The sequence below is a fragment of the Arvicola amphibius genome, chromosome 2 (assembly GCF_903992535.2).
Source record: "Arvicola amphibius chromosome 2, mArvAmp1.2, whole genome shotgun sequence".
NCBI lineage: Eukaryota > Metazoa > Chordata > Mammalia > Rodentia > Cricetidae > Arvicola > Arvicola amphibius.
The window spans coordinates 70,710,866-70,732,846 of NC_052048.2; the positions used below are offsets into that span (position 1 = coordinate 70,710,866).

Below are 21,981 nucleotides of genomic sequence, written 5' to 3' on the forward strand. Positions count from 1 at the left end.
CTCTTCTTCTTTCTTCTTTTCTTCTTTGAGACAGGGTTTCTCTGTGTAACAGGGTTTCCTGGCTACCCTTAAACTTGACTTATAGGCCAGGATGCCCTCAAACTCAGATATATGCCTACCTCTGTTTGGGATTAAAGATAAGTGTTCCAGGCCCATGCCTGGCTAAGTCTTCTGAAAATAGCCTGTTTTCAAACTTACATTTTCTAGTCATTGTCTTCCTAATTGCATTAATGTTAGAAGGATTAAGTCACTATTTGAGCAGCATTTTTCAAGCTTCCTGAGGGTTCTTGCTGAGTTGAACTTATATTGTTACTCATGTAGCTCTCTATGTTCTTCTAATTTGGCTCAAACAGCTTCACCTATTGAATGCCCATTAACCAAAGGCAGTTATTAAATACTCAGAATGATATTGCCAGACATTATTTCCAGATGCCTTTTTGTTCTGAGCAAAGGTTGAGCGAAAGAAGACTGGTAGTGGATGGTTCACTAAATGCAGAAGTGAAGAATAGAAAGGAAGGTGGTTTGTGAGAATTTTCCCAGTGGGGGTGCTAAGCAACAGCCTTCAGGATCCAAATGACAACTCAAGTTCAAGTCCATCAAAGTTACCCCTAAGAAAATCAAGAATTTTGACCAGGTTTATTTATAGAACCTGAGAAGTAGTACTGACCAGAACAGGGGTGAACCCAAATCCTCTGCACTGGAAAGTCTTCATGTTGTATGGATGATGGCTTCTTCATGGTTATGCAGTTGGGATCTGTGATGTTTCAAGCCTATATAATCTAGAGCTCCAGGCCTTGGGCAATTTAGGGCACAGTTATATATGGCAGGTTCAGAGGAGTGGCTGGATGCTTGGGTGAGTATATGATGAACTGTCCAGCCCTCCTTTTTGTGGTAATATCAACAGTCAATAAGCCCAGCTAACAGGTTCAGCAGAAGTGATGAAGATGGTAGCAGTCAGACTTAGTGGGTAGTACTGTACAAAGGAGTTGACCTCAGTTCAGTTTGGATTTTTGAACTTGAACATGTAGGTCTCTTACATATGGATTGTAAGTTAAAATCACACTGTACTCAAAAGATCTGGCTATGGGTTTAGGTATGTTCAACCAATGTTTCTCACTATTCCTTATTTAAACTACACTGAAAACTATGTATATTATTGCCCTTTAAGTTTTATCATCACCCTACCAAGACATTCTAAAGAAGGTCAATGACATAATTTTTAGGAACATTCTCTACAGGTTACAAAATCATAGGAAATTTGTGGGATTATTGTTATAATAAGCAATCAACTAAGCATGGAGGGGAACTTACAAATAAACAGAATGCCAAAAATCCTGCTAGGGTTGGCTAGGGGAGAGAAACCAAGAATTTAGTAAAAATATTTTTTATACTTCCCCACTACCCTTGCCACCTAAAACGTGCCTCCTGTGGAAAGATCAAATATTCTACACTAATTTAGAAATCAAGCAATCTAAAGAATGTCATGTTCTGACCAGGGATTCAGGTATCTGAGACAAATTCTATCAGAGAAAAGTTTTGGGCAATGGGACAAGGAAACATTAAAATAAGACTGTATGATAGTGCCCCACAAGCTGATTTACAACTTATTTAACATAAAGACCTCATGCTTCCTTCTAGACAGCATCATATGTGAGACTAGAATGTTCAAGGTCTAGTTCTTCAATGTAGCTTAGTAGACATTGGAGATGGAGAAAGTTCGGTGTTTGGTTATGAGAGAAAATTACTTATTTTATTTTGTTTCCATTTTATTTTCTGGTCTCACATTCTCTCCAGTGAACCAGAAGTTTTAGTTATGGCTTTTTACAAAGTTTCAGGTGGAAGGACTACATGGGTGACTACTAGTCATTGTGAGATTGGAGCAAAGTAAGAAGTGAAGCCTATCTTCTTTCTGAGAGCTTTCCACTTTTCTTAAAAACAAAATAAAAAAATGTATGTGTGCCTGCATGAGGTTATATGCATCACTTGTATGCAGATGCTGCTGAAGCCCATGAAATGGCATCAGATCCTCTGCAACTGGAGTCACATGTGTTTGTGAGTCCCAGTCATGTGGGTGCTGGGAATTGAACCTGGATCCTGTGCAAGAGCAATAAGCCATCTCTCTCTAGCCCCCATTTGTTCTATTTATTCTCATAAGAGGATAATTTCATTAGCATTGCAATCATCTTTGCTGGGACACATTACTCCCTTCTTTAGGAGAATAATTAAATCTTAAATTTGAAAATTTTCTGGACATTTTTTTTCTGTATGGAATGATTTTTTTCCCCTTTGAGTTTAGACCAGAGTTTTAAAATGTGAATTTGAAGATAAATAGTTAGGGACAATTTTCAGTATTTCAAGAAAGAATAATGCCCATTAAAGAAATATAGGAAGCATGTTGGTCCCTGTTCTCACCCATAAGCAATAGGGAAAACAGGAGTGTTTAAGTACACAGGGTTTTCTCTTCAAAGAGAGAGATGTATAACCTGTTTTTTTGCCCAGAAGGCTGGGATTAGAGGTGGTTAATAGCCTGATGGCTAATAACCTGGTGACTTTTGTACTATCTGTGTTGCCAGGCCACATAGATCCTCCCCAGACCCTTACCATGAGCTTATTTATTTTGAGTTTGTTTCCTTGGTTAATCTACTATAGAATCTATCTTTATGGAAGATGTCACTTGTACTTGATAATATTTTTGATATAGGTATGTCTTAAGCTTTGTTGGGTTGAGTTGATTATCACCAGGAAACTCTTTTTCAAATTGTGCCATGTTTAAATATGTCTAAAATAAACTATTCAAAGTCAGACTCTCAAAGTTTGAACCAACATTGGCTACTAAGTCATGTTGAACCAACTGCTTTCCTACCTCTCTCAGATCAACACTTTGCTGAGGTTGGCGTTCACAGAGATCCCACAAAGAGACAAGCAGGGTGTTCTTCTCCATGTTACTTGTAACTTAGAGTACACAGTTACCAGCGACTCAAGCAACCTTAACATATGCTAATCTGGTTGACTGGAAGGAGGCCCTGTGTTCGCTTCTTCTAGTAGAACCTGTTTTATATTCTTCAAAGAGCTCTAGGATTTTAGACTTTGCTCAAAAAAAAAAAAAAAATCCAAAATGCAAAACACAAAACAAAATCCCTTTGGGGAAATCTATTTGAATATAACACCATCCATACCATGCATCCGTCATGTTCCACCACAACTGGGACTCTTTTGAAACAGTTTATTTTTCTTCTCCAGCTTATGGGTTACAGTATGTTTATCTTTCATGGTGCTCCCCTCCCATGAAATATAGAATCACATTTTCCAGACAGGTATGATTTGTTGACTGTGTTTCTTTGGATTTACAGAAGAAAATGCTGTTATGTACATTGTTAATAGGCTTAATGGGTAAAATAGACTGGTGGTGCTGAGCTAATACCTTTAAATGTCTTGTCTTATGCAATTAATATTTTCTTGTCACACATGTGCTTAAAACAGTTGGAAGCAAACCTTGTGTTCGTGACTGCTGTCAGACTTAATGAATGATTTTTGTCAAGTCATTCCTTTCTGCCCTGGTTGATTGATAGCTAAATTTCGGTCTTCCAGCTTATGTAAAATGTGTTAACTATGCCTTTCAGCTTGTGGACAAGGGCATTTGAACTATTCTAATAGTCAATTTACAGAGGAATTATGTTACCTGTTTACTGGGAGGATCAAAAAAAAAAAAAGTGTCACTGCTCATCAGGGCCACAAGTCCAGAATCCATGAGCTGATGAAGGCAGAATTGATGTGTCCCCACATTTACTGGATGATAACAAGGTCAAGATATCCCTGGTCCCACCTGCTGAGACCTGACTCTCAGTTGTGGATTTTCTTGTTTTTAAGGACAGTGAAAGAGCTAGATTAGTATGAATGTGGTTTGTTCCTCGTATTCTTTTTATTTATTTATTTATTTATTTATTTAATTTTTTAAATTAAAAATTTCTGCCTCCTCCCCGCCTCCCATTTACCCCTTCCCCCCTCCACTTCCCCTCCCTCTCCTATCCAGAGAGCAGTAAGGGTTCCCTGCCCTGTGGGAAGTCCAAATTCCTCCCCCCTCCATCCAGGTCCAGGAAGGTGAGCATCCAAACAGGCCAGGCCCCCCCAAAGCCAGTATGCGTAGTAGGATCCAAATCCAGTGTTATTGTCCTTGGCTTCTCAGCAGCCCTCATTGTCCGTACTCTTGACGATGAGAATCAAAATTAGGATGTTAGACTGGGTGTGATGGTATACACCTTTAATCCTAACAAATAGTGAGTTTGAGCCCTGTGTGGTCTACATTGGGAGCTCCAGGCCAGCAAGGACCATATAGTGAGACCCTGCTCCCAAACAACAAAACCAAAACTGGTTGCTAGATTGTCTGGGTGCAATTGGGCATGAGCTCCTTTCAATGATCTCTTTAGAACAAGGCAGATGTGAGTTTACCTCTACCACCAACAGCTTGAAGATTTTCCCTACATGATGTAATTATCACTATGGGACATAGATCCCAGTCATTTCTTGGAGAAGTCTCTTTTTCTTTGGCTCTAACCCAATCAGAACATCAAGAAACGCACTTTATTAACCTTGTTACAACTTCCTGTTTAAAAATAATTTTTACCAGCCAGTGATCCATAATTTTATAGTAGCAAGTATAGTTGTCTCTATGTATTCATGGTGCCAGAGCCCCCTTGAATACTAAAACTTGCAGATGTTCACTTCTATTATATAAACTGGCATTATATTTGCAGCAAAACGTACATATATTCTCCCATGTACTTTCAGACACCTCCAGGTTATTTTTAATATCTAATACAATGTAAATGTTACATAAGTGATGGTCATGCTGCATTGTTTTGGGAATAATGATAAACATACTCTGTTCCTTCTCAGTACAGATGAATTTTTAAATGTTTCCTATTAACAATGCATTTTAAAAATCACTATATAATGTGTTAGATATCATTATGACATTTTTTAAGAAAATGTTTTTCTGTGGGTCTTGCCTTCTACCTTCTACTTCACTTGTTCCTCTGTGAGTAGCTACCCCACCCAAGACTCTTTCCTCTTTTAAGTCCCATGTGTCCTTTTACTTACTCTTAATCTTTCCTGATGGACATTTAAAATTCTTGATTCAAAATTCATTGTGGTAAACATGAAATCTCTGAATATAAAAGGTCAGCTGTATAAGACGTTTATCTGTATCTCTGTGTATCTATCTATCTATGTATCTATCTATTGAACTATCTATCATCTATGATCTGTCTACCTAGTATTAATCATCTATCTACCTATTACCTATCTCATCTATCTATCATTGATTATGAATGTATGCACATACGCATGCATCTATCTGTCTGTCTGTCTGTCTGTCTGTCTGTCTGTCTGTCTGTCTGTCTGTTATCTATTTCTTTGATACATGATTTCACTGCATACACTAGGTAGACTTCAATAAACACCTTTTAGGTTATGAGTTCTGTATTTTTTTCAAACTCATTTCTTTCCTGGGGTTGAGGAAGGTCAGTGACATCTCACCCCCAATACTATCCACCTTTCAGTGGATTTGTCTGCCTATTTTTCCTCGTGAAAGTTCTCTTCACTTTAGTTTTACCGTCTCAGAGGTGCATAGAAAGGAAGCTAGCAGAATCATCTTTTTACTTAACTTACCTCCCAATAAGAATTTGTTCCTAAAAATTTACACTAATTTTAAAGCCATGCTTTAGCGAACAAATATGCTAAGTGGCACAAAGTAGACATGGGAGGGAGCTGTACTTACTATTAGTTTAAAACATGAACTTTGAGGCCAAACGCCCTTAAATCATACCACGCCTCTGCCACTTAACAGCTGTGTGAATATGAGTGAGCCACTTTAGTCTTTTGCCTCAATTTCTTTACCTATGAAGTAAAGAAACTGGTACCAAGTATGCGCGTGTGTATGCATGTGTGAGTCTCTGTGTGTTGTGTGTGTGTGTGTGTGTGTGTGTGTGTGTGTGTGTGTTTGCATCCGCCCATTCACATGCATATAGAAGTCTGAGCAGGACCTCTGGAGTCTTCTACCATTCTAGATCAATCTCATTATCTTGAGACAGGCTCTCTAGCTGAACTTAAAGCTCACTGTCTCAACTATGCTAAGTTTCCGGGATCTGCTTGTCACTATCCTCCAATGCTGGGGTACAGGTACACAAAACCATAAAACCATGAAACTATGCTATCCTACCAGCTTTTTACATGGATACTGTGGTTCACTCTCATGCTCTCAAGCTTGTACAGCAAATGCTTTCATGCTCTGAGCCATCTCTACACCCCCATAGCCAACTCTTTGGGTGAAAAATAAATGAGGTTTATAACTCTTTAGAAGAGTGACATCAATAATCCCTAGATAGAGATTATTATTATAAATATAAACATCCACTCTGTCTCTTCCTGCTATGCCTTCACTAACTCTTCTTCATGCCCCACTGCTAAAATCAACACTTTCTGTGTAGACCATCTAATCCCACAACCTTTCCTTGGGTCCTTTATCGTGAACCTAGCAGTTGTGGGCTCAGTTTTCTGCTAATGTTTTTCTGCCACTAAGTCAAGCTGCTGCACCTGCTGGACTGAAGCCATCTGGAGATCTTCAATAATCGCTCTCCTGAACCCCAAGGCAGCCTTTTATTGTCTCTTCTCATGAAAGCAATTAGCCTTGCCCATCATGTAGGAAAAAGAGGACTTTGACTCAGACCTGTGTGTGCTGGGGCTGAAAATGAAATCAACAGATGGAACCAAACACCTGCTCCTGTCCTTCTGGAACAGCTCTCATTGGAACAACTTTTTAACTGAAGATGATTTTTAACCTATACAAATAAGAAATTATAGCCTTGATATTTTTAAATAAGATTCATGACTATAGAATGGAAGATAGCATATTTTCAGAAACAAGACTACATTGAAATGCCACCAAACTGGTCTGATAGCCAATCAAAAGACTATTTCCAGATTTCTCTTCACCTCCCCAAAGGTCACTCAATGACCACTAAAACTTATTTTCATAAAATATATGCATGATCAATCTGTTAATGTGACTGTACTGTATTGAAATAGCACCCAGAAGGCATAAAAGAGAGTAGTTGTTCCTCAAAAGTTTGTTTGCCTTTTCCTGTGACTGACCTTTGTTCTTGGTGGCTCTGACTTGATCTATGATTCCCAAGTTTTGTATCTATGATTCAACAAGTTTTCTATCCCTCTCCTTCAGATGATAACCAAGTGCCTTAATTTTACATAGTCCACTACATCCTACCAAAGCAATGGTCCCTGTGATAATTAAGATAATCGCTTACCAACACACACAGCAACTTATCTCTTAGTCAATTCTGTGTGTAATTATTTTGGCAAACCATCAAAGGAGGATAGCCTAACCATTTCCTTCTCAAGAGAAGAGCAAAAAACAAGACCTGGAAACCAAATGAAAAGAGGGCCTCTAAAACTTCAACATGGCAGCATCATGTAGATTCTCATTGAATCTAGGCCAATGGCCAATTAAGTGTCTTGGAGGCCAGGTACTATGTTTTAGGGTTATGTAGAAAAGTCATAATAGGGTCATTATAGTTTAATAAATGAATACATTTATCAGAGTTTCTCTCAGTATTTTTTATTTCACCAGAGAGACTTTTATCCTGACTGCTTTGGCAGTCCTGGAGGGCAGAGACTGTGGATCTGGTGAAACTCCATCAAGGAGTTTGCACATAGGTAGTAGACAAAATGATGTCCGTACTGTACTTTAACTGAGCCAACACAGCCTTAATTTCATAAGGAATTGATTCATTAGGAGGAGGAAAAACAAGGCCTGATGAATTCTTCTTCTCCTCCTCCTCTTCCTCCTCCTCCTCCTCCTCCTCCCCCTCCTCTTCCTCTCTTCTTCCTCTTCTTCTTCCTCCTCCTCCTCTTCCTCTTCCTCTTCTTCCTCATCCTCCTTCTTTTTTCTGTACTTGTTTCCATTAGGATGTACATATGTCCCAATTAAAATGATTTTGCTTTGTGGTATTATCAAGATGATGTCCATAGAACCTTGTATTTCTCTTAAAAGAATACGAATATGGAAAATGTCCTTATTATTTTTAATGTTTTTCCTTTAGGTTCATGGATATGCCCTGTCCACTTGTGCCAATACTGGACCAATGCCTTTAGTATCATGGGATCCTATGCACTTGATACACTCTGAGTTATTAAAGTGACTTTGAGTGGATTATTGCATTGACTAATTACCAGGACTGACCTTCACACTGGCTAAAATTTGCTTGACTTAATGAGGCTCAATTTTTGTCAAAGCCTCTAGGCTGGATGGCTGCTGGCCCAGTCACTTCCTTGCTTTGATCTTTCATTTTTAATAATAATTATTGCACAAAGCTTAAGGAACTGTGGTAAAATATGTCAGTAATCATGAAAAGCCTGGGGCAGCTACATTCAAGGAAAAATATTAAGCCTTCAGATTTTTGACCCTATTTGAATCACACTTTATACCCAACTTTGACCTTGTTGGAGATGACTTTCATTAGAATATTAAAAAATTAATACTTCAATTCTTAATAGGATTGTTCTACACATGTTAAATGATGGGATAAATGTTAAGTTGCCTGATCTTTACTAAATATCATCATCCCAGCCGAGAATCAATGTTCACTTTTATGTGTGAAATTCAAGATGATGGTGGATTTATTTAGACACATATCTAATTATACCCAAAGAAAGCTCCCATTTGAAGGATGTCTATCAAGCAGGGCAGGCTTTCATCCTGTAGGAAAAGCAGGGTTGATGAGTACTAGCTGCCTTGAGCACTGTGCTAAGAAAGATTAGGAAGCAGAATTGAGCTCAGCATAAAAGTGTGCTGAAACTGACTAATTGTGTCTGATATAGCACAGGAAGGAATGGAGGCATGATAGCCATTCCTGCTTTGGTTCATAGATTCTAGACTTGTCCTCTCACCTTACAAGGATTTTGTTGGAATTTACACATTTTCCCACCTTTTCTCATTTTCTGCTCATGCTTGAGTTCCTGAGTTTTCATGCATTCTCCCACCTTACTTGCTTCTATTTTCCCTCAGGCCTTAAACTCACGCCTGTCTTCAGTGACTGAGATTATAGGTACACACTGCCACACAAGGTTAGATTTTGTTGTTGTTGATCTTTTTATGTGGTGCTGGGGGCATAGGAGAAGGTGGAGTTCAGTACATGAACATCTCTTCTGTGTCTGCTGGAATTTCTCCAATTCATCAGTCGTGGTATAAGTAGTTACAATGGCTTTGGATTTCTTACTTCAGGGAAGCCTGGAAGCCATGTATTAAATTTCTTTTCCTATTTTGACTTGTCATCTTTTTCCACATCCCTTTTAAGCTCTTGCTAATATTTTACTTTGATTTTTTTTCTCTTCTCTGTTCCTTTTAAGGCACTTGCTATGGTATTTACTCATTTTGTTTCAGTCATTTTTAAATTGACTATTTGAAATTTTTTAAATTTAAAATAGAATTCTTAGTTGCTTTCTTTTTAAAGATTTATTCTATTTGTGTGCATGTGTGTGCACGCATACATACTTGTGTGTGGGTACCCATGAACATCAGTCCCTTCTATTGATTTTTTTTCCTCTGTTGTCTTTCTTGTCCTGTCAAGTTCATGTTATTAAATCTCCACCTTCCCCTTTCCTATGTGAAGCACTGGTCTGCCAGAAGCTATGACAAATTAGTTTGATGTGTTCTCTGCCCAGTCTCCTTCAGTTCTTTTTGCATAACCTTCCAAGTATATAGGGATGTCCAGGAGCTGTAGTTAAGGGGGGCTGTGGCTTACCCAACAAGGATACTCAGAACTGACTTCTTGTCCGCTTCAAGAGCAGCAAGTTTTCTTAAATCACTGAGCCATTTTTCCAATTTTGATTTTTAGAGATGTTCTTACTCTGTAGCACAGACTGGCCTAGGCCTCAGATTGAGCTTAGGGTAGACTCAAATTAGTGGTCATTGTCCTACCTCAGCTTCACAAGTACTGGGATCACAAGTATGAGTCAAGATGCCAAGTTCATAGTTGTTCTTACTACAGTTTGTATTATTATTTCTTATCTTGTATTTTTTCTATAAAGTCCTTTATCTAATTTGTAATGGTATGTTACTTGTTTTTAAGGTTACTATTTTTATCTTTTGTATAGGTATATTGTTCTGGTATATTTCAAATGTGTACAGGAAAAAAACTACTCCTTACGGCTTTCTGTAATGTTTAACTTTGCTCAGTTCTGGAAGAAAATTCTTCCTGCAAATTCAGGAGAGTCAATACAGTTGGCTTTTCTAGCTTTACAGAGTTCCTTCTTCAGCTACTTTTTGTGGGTATCAAAGATGTGGTGGCTTCATTGGTGAGATAACCTTTCTCATTTTCCTCTGACTTATACCTTATGTAGACTTATATTTGGCTCTCTTGTCCCTGTCAAGTCATTTTTTATTATATTTCTACTTATTTCTTCTCTACACGAATCAATGCCCTTGAAGCAACCACGGCAGGTTAATTTGAAATGTTTCCTGTAAGTCCTCGTTCAGGTCTTCTTTTTCTGTTTCTGTTTCACGCCCAGTTACAAGGAGAAATCTCAAAGCAATTCAGAAGAAAGCTAAACAAACTTACATATATACACATGCAGACTTTACTGTCATCAGTGCCCAACCACTAGTTCTGACCAGTCACAACTGAGTGTGTCACGTCGTCGAAGAGTCCCCCACAGCCTCCAAGACAGGTGTTCATGAATTGATCTGGGAAATGTACAGATTATTTGCCATCTTCCCTTGTGTTTATTTTTATTTGTAGGCTTTATATATTCAGATGATTATGAACAAAGTACAAGCAAGGTGATTGTGCAGGGATAGTTTTATTTTGTTTTCATGCAGCTGCCCCACTTATTTTAATAGTGTGGGAATGGTGTGTAATTATGCATTGTTAGAAGATTCAGGTTTGTTTATTCTTACCTTGAAATATCATTCTAAGTATTTTTTTTTTACTTCCTGGAACATAGCAACTGCATCACCATAGCACCTGGGCTGGAATATTTTTATGGCTGTCAGATGTTCCCTGTTTTCCCTCTGTGAAGCACAAACACTGGATGTGAAGAGGGCAGGAGGTTACACAATGAGAAAGTTTTAGGGGTGACATCATGGCTCAGCACTCTGTTCGCATTTCTCCCTAATGACTGGTTGGTACCCAGGCATCTCCACTGCTGAAGAACCTGAGCTCTTGAAATTTGCCAGGACTTAGAGTTTGTGGAAGCAAACAAATAATCCAGTGAAAGATGAGAACTGATCTTTGGTTTTGAACTATAGTCAATTTATGTAATTTTCAAGATGTATATGACATATAGTTCCTAGGTAGACTTACATCCATCTACCTTTTTTCTTTGATGTGATAAGAGAAAATTCAAGAAAGAGTTAAACTAATATTGACCTAGTTTCAATTCTGTTGCTGTGATGATTATCTAGATAAAAAAAAAAAAAAGCCAACTGGGGGAAGGAAGGGTTTATTTGACTAAGAATTCCAAACTAAAGTCAATTACTGTGGGGAAGTCAAGGCAAGAGGACCTTAAAGCACACAGTCTCATCCACCGTCAATGGCAGAGAGTTTGAATATGTGTATGGTTCTTAGTGCTCAGTATCCCTTCCTCCACACTTATATAGCCCAGAATTTCATGCCAGGGAAATAGTTCTGCCTTTGGTAGCTTGGTTCCCCAATGTTAGTGAACAAATCAAATAATTCCCTCCATGTGTACCCACAAGCCAAGCTGATCTAGGCAATCACTCATTGAGAAAATTTTCTCAGCAGATTCTAAGTTGTGTCAAGTTGTCAATCAAAACTAACTATCCCTATTGTTTACATTGTAATGAAAGCTTGACAGTGGTTTAGGCAAAGATTGACAATTTTATTCCTTAATGTCCTTTCGCTTTTGTTTTTAACTGTAGCTTCGGAAAGCCGTGATGGATCACATATCAGATTCTTTCTTGGAAACCAACGTCCCTTTGCTGGTTCTAATTGAGGCTGCGAAGAGTGGAAATGAAAAGGAAGTGAAGGAATATGCCCAAGTTTTCCGTGAACATGCCAACAAGCTAGTGGAGGTAAGTCATAGACCTGGGGACTCAGGTCTCATAGTGCAAGATGTAGATCTATATCGTGTGTCTTTACACATGGCTCTTGAGGTTTTAATAGACTGCTGTTTTGCAGTTTCCTTGGAAAAGTCAGCTCTAGAAGCTTTTTATGTCCTGGCTTTCTGAGTATTCTGTTCCCTTCAGAGGAAACAAATTATTAGCCATCCTTCCTTGCTGTGTGTCACGACTCTTCATACTCTAAAACGTGTCTGCTAATTTTCCTGAGCAATAAGCAGAAGCTGGAACTGTAGTAGTGAGAGCTCTCCAACATTGAATGGCAGGTTTGACGAGAAGGAGTGAAATTAAAATCTGCAGATGGATAATTTATAGCCTGTTTCCTTTCTACCCTCTTCACTCCCCATTCCAGTGCATGCAGTGAAGCCCAGATTGCCTGGTTGTTGTGGGAGTTTTCCTGGAGAGACATGAACAAATATCTGTTGACTCCAGATAGGGTGCTAAGGATATACTGACGAAATTATTTCATCTAAGTCTTATTTGGTGAACCAGTGAGACATTGGAAATTACAAAAACATGCGTAAGGAGGTACCTATGGGAGCAAGATAAGCCCCAGTAGCTGAATAACTGAAAAACTCACCTCAGCATGTATGATGACCTCAGAAGGTTGAAGACATGGAGTGCCACCCTCACCTGAATGTTCATCATTTTATTCTCCAGTACTTCCAGAGATCACAGCAATTGGGACAGGATTATATAAAGTTGGGTGAGGCGGGTTAGTTTCTGGATGTTGAGATGAGGGTCTAATGACCCTCTTACACTTGCCCTTTATGAGGGAATGTCCAAAAGTCAGTCTTGTAGGGATTTCAGGAAGGTAATAACAGCTGTTCGGATTTCAAGATAGGAACGGCTATGTCATGTCGAGTCGGGCAAAGTCTCACAACATAATGAATTTATGGCCACATAATGAATTTGTGGGGGAAAAAATCCAATTTTTTCTAAATTGCTGTTTGGATTCCTTGCGGAAGATCTTGGACTAGTACTAATGTAATTTCAAGATCATAGATATATTTTATGAAGTAGAGAAATCTGGGGAAGTTTGATTAAAAATTCTAACTTATACCCAGTGATATTAGAACAATATACAAAGGGAAAGTGATATTTAGGCTGCTTGGATTTAGGAAGTAAATGGCTGTAATTGGAAAAAAAAAAACAGAATTAGTGATATCATCTCAAAGGAAAAAACCACAGATGTTGATCAGGAAATGTGTGAAAGAGTCTTGGAAGGGTGGTGATCGTGGGGGGTCTGGAATGCTTGCAAGCAGCAGGTCAAAGCCCACAGATAGCCTTAGCACCACTGCCACCACCACTGCTGTGCGTTCTCTCTCTGACTGTTAGTACTTATAAAGTCACCAAAGCATATACAAATGCAGGCTGAAATGAAACAGGTCCAACGTTTCATTTGCGTGTCAAGGAGATGATGAAGGAGTTGAGAGTGGGGTGGGGGAATGGAAGAAGGAGGAGAAAAGAAAGTTGCTGAATAAATGCTCTAAGGGTTTAAATATTAATGTGCAACAAAATACTATTAGCACATACACATGCCATCCTATATGAGATATTGTAGTTTTTATAAATACTTATAGGATTTAAAGAAAATATATTCAGCAGTGTACTGTGATCGTGATCACTGTGTATGAAAAGATTCAAGTTACTACCAGATGGTAAACACTTCCTGTGTTCAGTATTGTCAGTGTCGCCAATTCTGTGCATGGCCTCAGTTGTAGCACACTTTTAGAATGCAGATGTGACATCCAGTAAGCATGAAGTCAGGGCACATGAACTGTTTTTCTAATCATTCTTGCTTCTCTTGTGACAGACCATAGTCAACATTTTCCCTTGCTGATTTTGGGGTCACTGTAGATTAATCCAGTTGCTATATTTGATCCCCTACTTGTGGCAGGTGGAGGAGACATTAGGTTACCCAGCTGCTCAAGCCAGAAAAGTGATGCTTTCCCTGCTTTACTTGTTGTCCTCAATGACCGTGGGTGGACTTTGCAGTCAGCAATACCTTGAAATGTCTTAATGTCAGGAAGACAGGGAGCAAGAACTAGGGTCTGGAATTGCAGTAAATTAATTAATGTGGTGTGTGGACTTCAAGTAAGTCTTTGTTTCTACTTTGAAAAACATGATCTTTGTGAACTTACTTTCTTAGTTTTTCTTAATTTGCGTGCATGACATATTGATTTTATGTTCATTGATCTTTATAATTTCATTTGCTAATTCTACAAGTTTCTATTCTTTCAGTCCCAATACTGAAGGGTCCTTGGACCTAGCAGGCAGTCTCATCATATTTTTTGAAAAGTTACATATATACCTGTATATATGTATCTGTACACACAGATCTGTGTACATGGGTGTATGTGAATATGCATAAAATGTTTTTAAAGCTGTTCTTAAATAAAAAATTATATTGAATAAATTAAATTTTTGATAATAGTTACAAAATCTTGTGCATATAAATTATGACAGTGACGTTTCTTCTTTGTTAATCCTTGTCTTTTTTCTCCCTTGCATTACTATTGTGCTGGTCCAGACTCTAGCACAATGTGGTGTTAATATAAATACATGGTATTTCTAGAACTGTCAAGAAAATTCTTTAGTTTGCTCTAATGATGTTATTTGCAATAGATAAAGTTAGTATCATTACTCATTTCCTAAGATATATATATATACATTTTATTTTTTGTTTTTATTGAGCCATACATTTTTCTCCTCTCCTTTCCTTCTCCCCCGTTCTACCCTCTTCCATGACCCTCACGCTCCCAATTTTCTCAAGAGATCTTGTCTTTTTCTCATTCCAATGTAGATCCATGTATGTTTCTCCTAAGAGAGATATATTCTTAATGTTATAAACAGAGTTTAATAGATGTCTCAGGTGATAAAGAACTTAGCATGCAGGCTCAAGGGCATGAATTTGATCCCTGACACACATTCAGAAAAATGGGGTGAAATAACATGTGCTTGCAGTCCCAATACTGGTGGGTCCCTGGCGCTAGCAGGCAGCCTCATTATATTTTTTTTGAGAAGTTACATATATACATGTATATATGTATTTTTACACACAGGTCTGTTTACATGGGTATATGCAAATATGCAAAAATGTTTTAAAAGTTGTTCTTAAATAAAACTTATATTGAATATGTTACACTTTTGAAAATAGTTACATTTTGTTTCCTTTAGAGGTACTTGTATCACACACACAACTACCATTTTCTTTCTTTTTTTTTCTTTTTTTGTTTTGTTTTTTGTTTTACGAGACAGGGTTTCCCTGTAGTTTCTAGAGCCTGTCCTGGATCTAGCTCTTGTAGACCAGGCTGGCCTCGAACTCAGAGATCCGCCTGCCTCTGCCTCCCGAGTGCTGGGATTAAAGGCGTGCGCCACCACCGCCCGGCTCCATTTTCTTTCAAAAACAATTCAGGGAAGTAGTTAGTAAAGCAATGCAAACCTGGCGTTTTATTTGAGGTTTTTTTTTTTTTTTTTAAATAAAAGACTAAGTTTTCTGTTTCTTTTTGACTCGTTTTTGTTTTGTTGCATTTAGGGACTGATTATTTCATTTAACTTACTGTTATAAAACCGAGATTACACTTAATATCTTTATTAAATATGTGGGACTTGCATTACTATTTTTTTAATTCTTTTAGTCCTCATATTGTTAATGAGATCTATCTTCTTTCCCAGATCCCGCTCTCCAAACACATCCACCTTCCAAGTTCATCTCTCCTTCTAAGATTGACCCAGTATTAGGAAACTGATCTGGATGACATGACATCTAGGTGACATGAGGAAGGCGGGCTCTTCTCAGTGAGCATCTCTTTTCAGCATAGTTTAAGTTTTGACTTCTGTGCTGTTCCTTTCAAACGTTTCAAAAAGCACCCCCGTTGTTGTCGTTGAGATAGGACTCATTGTGTAGGCCAGGCTGGCTTTAAACTGTCTACACAGGCACCCGTATCCAGAATTCTGAGAGTGCACTTGTGCACCACCATGCTAGGTAAATTATTTGATTTTGCATTTTCTTTTATATTTAATATCAGTTAGGATGTGAATCTCTTAGGGGTTACTCCAGTATGTCAAATAGTGGAAATCCAGGACTGAAATGATTTAAATAAGATTGTGGATTAATTTTTGCTGCTGCTGTTGCTAACATTTTAAATGAGAGATTTGTTTATTCACTGACAGCACTGAGTTTCCATATTTCAAGTGAATACGCACATAAGGTGAACTTACACAAAGATCTTATATTTAGGAAATTCCACAGCCAATCCTGCATGGCTAACTCTGCCTTAACTGAGAGCTCCATGTGTGTCTGCAGTTCTTTCATCTGGAGCCTCCTTTCTGTGCTTCTACATATGGCCTCCAGGGTCCATGCTACCTGCGACAGCAGAGTAGAACTAGAGAGGGACATCACAGTGTGGAAAGAACCCAGCTCACCAGAAAAGACAGGAACCTCTTCTTTAATTAGCTCTATGACAATAATTTTAATCCTCCAGTGTTTCTTGAGTATAGATTTAATACTCACATTTCCACCTGTTTCTATTTCTTAAGTAGTTGTGATGTGGGATTCCCCTCTATATGCTGTGAATATGTTTTATTACCGTTGCATAATAAAGAAGCTGCTTTGGCCTATGGCACAACAAAATAGAGCTAGGAGGGCAAACTAAACTAAATGTAGGGAGAAAGAAGGTGGAGTCAGGCAGATGCCATTGTAGCTGCTGGAAAAGAAAGATTCCAGAACCTTATTGGTAGGCAGCCTACAGCCTCATGGTGATACGTACATTAATAAAAGTGGGATTATTTAAGATGTAAGAGCTAGCTAGAAATATGCTTGAACTATTGGTTAAGCAATGTTGTAATTAATACAGTTTTTGGGTGATTATTTGGGTCTGGGCAGCCAGCAAACCTATGTACAGTCTCGTCTTACATAATTGTTTGCTACTTTCCGTTAGTTTTGTATATGATTTTCATTGCAGTGAGTGTCATGTTAAAAATACTTTAAAAGGGTATTTTTATTTTTTATTAATTCATGTGTGTGTGTGTGTGTGTGTGTGTGTGTGTGTGTGTGTATGTGTGTAGTACTGGATATTCATGTAGAGGTTGGTGAAATATTTGTGGAGTTGTTTGTCTTTGTCAACCGTGTAAATTCTGGGGATTTTAACTCAGTTTGTCAGGCTAGACATCAGGCACCTTTATCCACTAAGGCATTTTGCCAGTCAGAAATCCGTGCTATTAGGTGAATCAGGTTTGTCACAACCTATAACACCATTAGAAAACCCTTAACAATCATTTAGTGCAAATGAAATTTCAGTAAAATATGAATAGGAAGAAATTCTTTAGCTTTTCATAATTATCTTAAGAATGGTAATTTCGGAAACTTTTTTTTATTCAAAGTATTCCTAAAATTTTGCAAAAAATAGGTGACCCTCCCTTAGGATCTTATGATTGGAAGAATTCAGCAGGTCAGATCTGCTGTTTTCTATTCCAGCTATTGCAGGACATCTCACTGTGACTAAATGAAACGAATATTGATATTTTCCCCTGATTGCTAGTTTCCAAACCCTCTGTGGGTTAGTCAAGGACTCCAGGGTGGGCCGACTCAGGATGCACAGAGATGATCATAGGACACCTGTTGGACCTCATTTCCAAGCAAATTGAATGGAATTTTGCAGAAATGGAATGCAAATTATGGCAACTCTCTCCAAAAGTAATGTGCATGGGGGTGGATGTAAATTGGGGGCAAAATCTGCATTGCAGCAATGAAAATACAAACTAATTTTGAAAATGAGATGCAAAAACCAGTCCAGCTGTCTTGAGCCTCCACACTCACTTCTCCTATTGCTTGGCCATTCAGTCAACTTTCCTAACATTCCTCTCCCCAGCTCTATTAGTCGTGGGGGCTGCTTGTTCTGTGCTTTGGGGAGCTGCAGAAGCTCTGGTTGAGCCATTCTCCTTTTCATTAAACCCTCCAGTCCATTTTGTATGCAGCAGATAAAGTGAGCTGGTTTCTGAATATCTCAATCAGATCAAGTGCTTTCCCTGTTTGAGATCATGCAAAAACTGCCTGTTTTCCTCAGGTCTAAAGACTCAAATTTGGGGAAGGGAAGATGGATCAGTGGTTAAAAAAATCTACCACATAATGTAAGGACCAGAGTTCAAATCTTCAACACCCATATATATGCTGGGTGTGATACAGCGTGTCTGTTACCCCAGTGTTGATGAAGTGCTGATTCCAGAGGCTTTCTGGTCCCATTCACAACATGAAGCTTCAGATTCTGTGAGAGACCCTGCCTTGAAAACAAAGAGCACAACAGAGGATGATGTCTGGTACTGACCTCTGGCTGCTATCTGTGCCTGCACTGACAAGGGCACCTGTACACAAAGATGCATGAAATAAACATATACACAGACACACACGTGCATACACATGAATGCACATAAGGGATCAACTTTTTTGTTTTGGTTTTGGTTTGTTTTTTTGAAACAGGGTTTCTCTGTAGTTTTGAGGCCTGTCCTGGAACTATCTCTTATAGACCAAGCTGGCCTCATACTCACAAAGATCCTCTTGCCTCTGCCTTCTGAGTGCTGGGATTAAAGGTGTACACCACCACCACCGGCTCAACATTTTCAAGATCATTTTTATTCATGTTTAGGTGTGAGAGGGAATTTATATGTATCATGTGTCTGCAAGATCAGCAAGAGTTTTACCCACTGAACCTTCTCTCCATCCCCAGTGCCCAACATTTTATCAAAACCTATGTAGTCCTATGTAGCTTGCTTCACACACTCTTTCCTCAAAGTGCAAACAAACTTGTTTGGTACCCCCCTTTTCAAGATATCCACTACATGACCTCCTTGCCTGATTGAGTACCCTGTACTTCTTCCCACTGTGTTCCCACTCTCTGTTTTCCTTTTCTCACTTTCCCTTCCTTCTCATTTCTGGTTATTGTTCTGCTCTCTGAGTGTGTCCCGGAGTGGGGTCAGCTCCTTGCATTTCGCACTTTCCTTGTATCCCATTTACTTTTGAATCTCACACATACAGCTTAGACAGCCATGATATGGCTCCTGCTAGTTTACCAGTTCCCTTAGGGAAGAAGACCATGCCTAATTGATTCCTAACAACACCCCAGCACCTAACTGAGTGCCTGCCTGTAGCAAGAATTCAATAAATAGATGGTGCCCAAAGAAGAAATAAAATAATAAGTGCAGCTAGCAATTTTGCTAGCTTGCTAGCCCCTGAGGTAATGTATCTTAATAGTATGTCTGCAGGATGCTAAGGGTCACCTTAGGGATCAACAGTAAAGAGGCATTGGGCCTATTTAATTCTCTGATTTACTACCTAGGAGAATTTCAGGTCTGGGAGAACTGATGTGGGAAACTGCTATCTTCTCTGAGTAGAAAGGACTCACTGTGCTTCCTCTCTGGTGCTGAATATTTGAGTTACTTTCAGGCAGCTACAAGGGTGATGTCCAAATTTGACCATCTTTCTTCTCTGGTTCTCTACTTTACAAATATGCTCATGTACTTAGCCTTGGTTGCAGTGGCTCTGACAGAAGATTATTGTACTGTGTGAAAAGGACAATATTGAGTCCTTGGGGCTGATGAGTTAAACAAGGCCATCTCAGTTCTCCCTTCTATGGTCTTGACTTCAAAACTTTGTAGACATGCCCTAATGTGATGAGATACTTTTTTTCTTCTGTCAAAAAGATTCAAGGCTTGGAAGTAAGAGATATACCCTGGTATGCAGAACTGCTCATGTGACAGTTAGTTAGGCACAAGGGTGGTTGTATAAGTATCCTGAGTGATTGTTCTCCTTAATAATCCCTTTGTTTTCACAGTGCCATATTCAGTGACAATGAATGACAATGTATGTTCTCATAAACTGAGGCAGGTTCCTTAGTTGGCAGCATAACTATGGACAAAGTCAGGTAGGGTGGCAAACACCTGTAATTCTAGTACTTAGGAGCTGGAGGCAGGCCAATCAGGTATTTAAGACCAACTTTATCTACATAGTGAAATTGAAGGCAGTGTGGGGTATGGAAAAACATGAGATGGCATCTCAAAAAAAAAAAAGAAAAAAATTATCCTTCAAACTTGACTTGACCTTTTTCAAGAATACAGGGGCTGGATTGAGGCCACAGAGACTCGGTTTTCAGTGGCTGATGGTGAGACAGGGTTTATAAGAGGAATATTCATAGATGAGGGTTGGGAAGAAAAAGAAGATTGAAAAAAAAGAGATATGTATCTTGGGCTATGCATTCTATTCCAAAAGATGTGGCAGAGTGTAAATGTGTAAACTGGAATATTAAACTCTGAGAATGCTAGGAATGGTGACTATCTAATATCTAATGCTAGGAATGGTGAATGGTCATAGGAAGCTTGATCGTTGAAGAAAATTTCAGGATTCATAGGCAGAATAGATCCTCAGCCAGGCTCTTGATAGCAGGCCCCTAGGTACACACCTACACATAACAAGCACACATTCAGACTGGGACACAGGCCACTGGTAAGTGCACGCTGGCCTACACAGGTTGGTTGACAGTGGCAGAAGGAGAAATCCCTCATCTCTGATCTCAGGGTCATGTTTATACAAAATAACACAAATTTGACATTTTGCTAGGAATAGGGCTATATGTAGTAGGGAGGCTGCTAGTTAGTTCCCAGCTGCTCAGTCCTTAAATAACCACACAGAAACTGTATTAATTAAATCACTGCTTGGCCCATTATCTCTATTCTTATTATTATTATTCTTATTAGCTAACTCTTACATCTTAATTTAACCCATTTCTATTAATCTGTGTATTGACACGAGATAGGAAAGTTCCGGTGTCTGTCTCTGGCGGGGCTACATGGCTTTTCATGGATTCTGCCTCTTTTCTTCCAGCATTCAGTTTAGTTTCCCCTGCCTATCTCTAGTCTACCTATCACAGGCCTAAGACAGTTTTTTTATTAACCAATGGTATTCACAGCATATGGAGGGGAATCCCATATCAGCTACAGAACAGGTTATATCATTGTATCATTGCTTATACTTCCGGGTTTCCCATATATCCTGTGTCAGCCATCAATAACTGACTCTTTCATGGTTCTCCCCCATATCTGGTGTTGGCCATATTTTAGATGAGCAGACTTCATATGAGAACCATGTTGTCTAAGCATTAACTGTTTTTTAAAGTCTTCCCATTCCTATAGTGTGCTACAGTGCAAAACAAGATATATCAAGGGAGCAAGAATGATGAATGAGAAGTCACTAAGTCAGTGTGCTTCTCTCATTAGATAGCTATTAAGCAGATATTGAAAGGAAATAAAACAGGACTGTGTTGACTGAATCTTTGTTAACTTGATACACACTAGAGTTGTTCGAGAAAAGGGACCTTAAATTGAGAAGCTCCTTCAATCAGATTGACTTGTACATAAACCTGTGCAGGATTTTCTCAATTAGTGATTGATATGGAAGTGCCCAATGGGTACCATCACTTGGTAGGTAGTCCTGGGGTATATAAGGATGAAGGTTGGTCTGGCACCATGATTTACATCTTCAGTCCCAGCACTTGGGAGGCAAAGGCAGGAGGAACTCTATGAGTTCAAGGTCTACCTGATCTACAAAGCAAGTTCCAGGACATCGAGGAATATTACACAGAGAAGCCCCAGATTGAAAAGAAAATCTCGCTGTGTGGTGGTATATGAAATTTTAATCCTAGCACTCAGAAACAGAACAAACAGATCCTGAGTTCGAGGCCAGCCTGAGCTACAGAGTGAGTTCAAGGAGAGCTAGGGCCACACAAAGAAACCCTTTTTCACAAAACAAAAAAACACACAAGCAAACAGCAGCAACAACA

At 38.8% G+C, this 21,981-nt stretch overlaps 1 protein-coding gene across 5 annotated transcripts in view; it reads left to right on the forward strand.

Annotated features, from left to right (window-relative positions):
- Positions 1-21,981, forward strand: part of Ctnna2 (catenin alpha 2) — a 994,060-nt gene that overhangs the window by 735,752 nt on the left and 236,327 nt on the right. For all 5 annotated transcript variants that reach the window (XM_038318873.1, XM_038318875.1, XM_038318872.1 and 2 more), the window contains one exon: positions 11,954-12,106. In XM_038318873.1, coding sequence (XP_038174801.1) covers positions 11,954-12,106 — 153 coding nt within the window. The remainder of the gene's footprint in view (positions 1-11,953; positions 12,107-21,981) is intronic.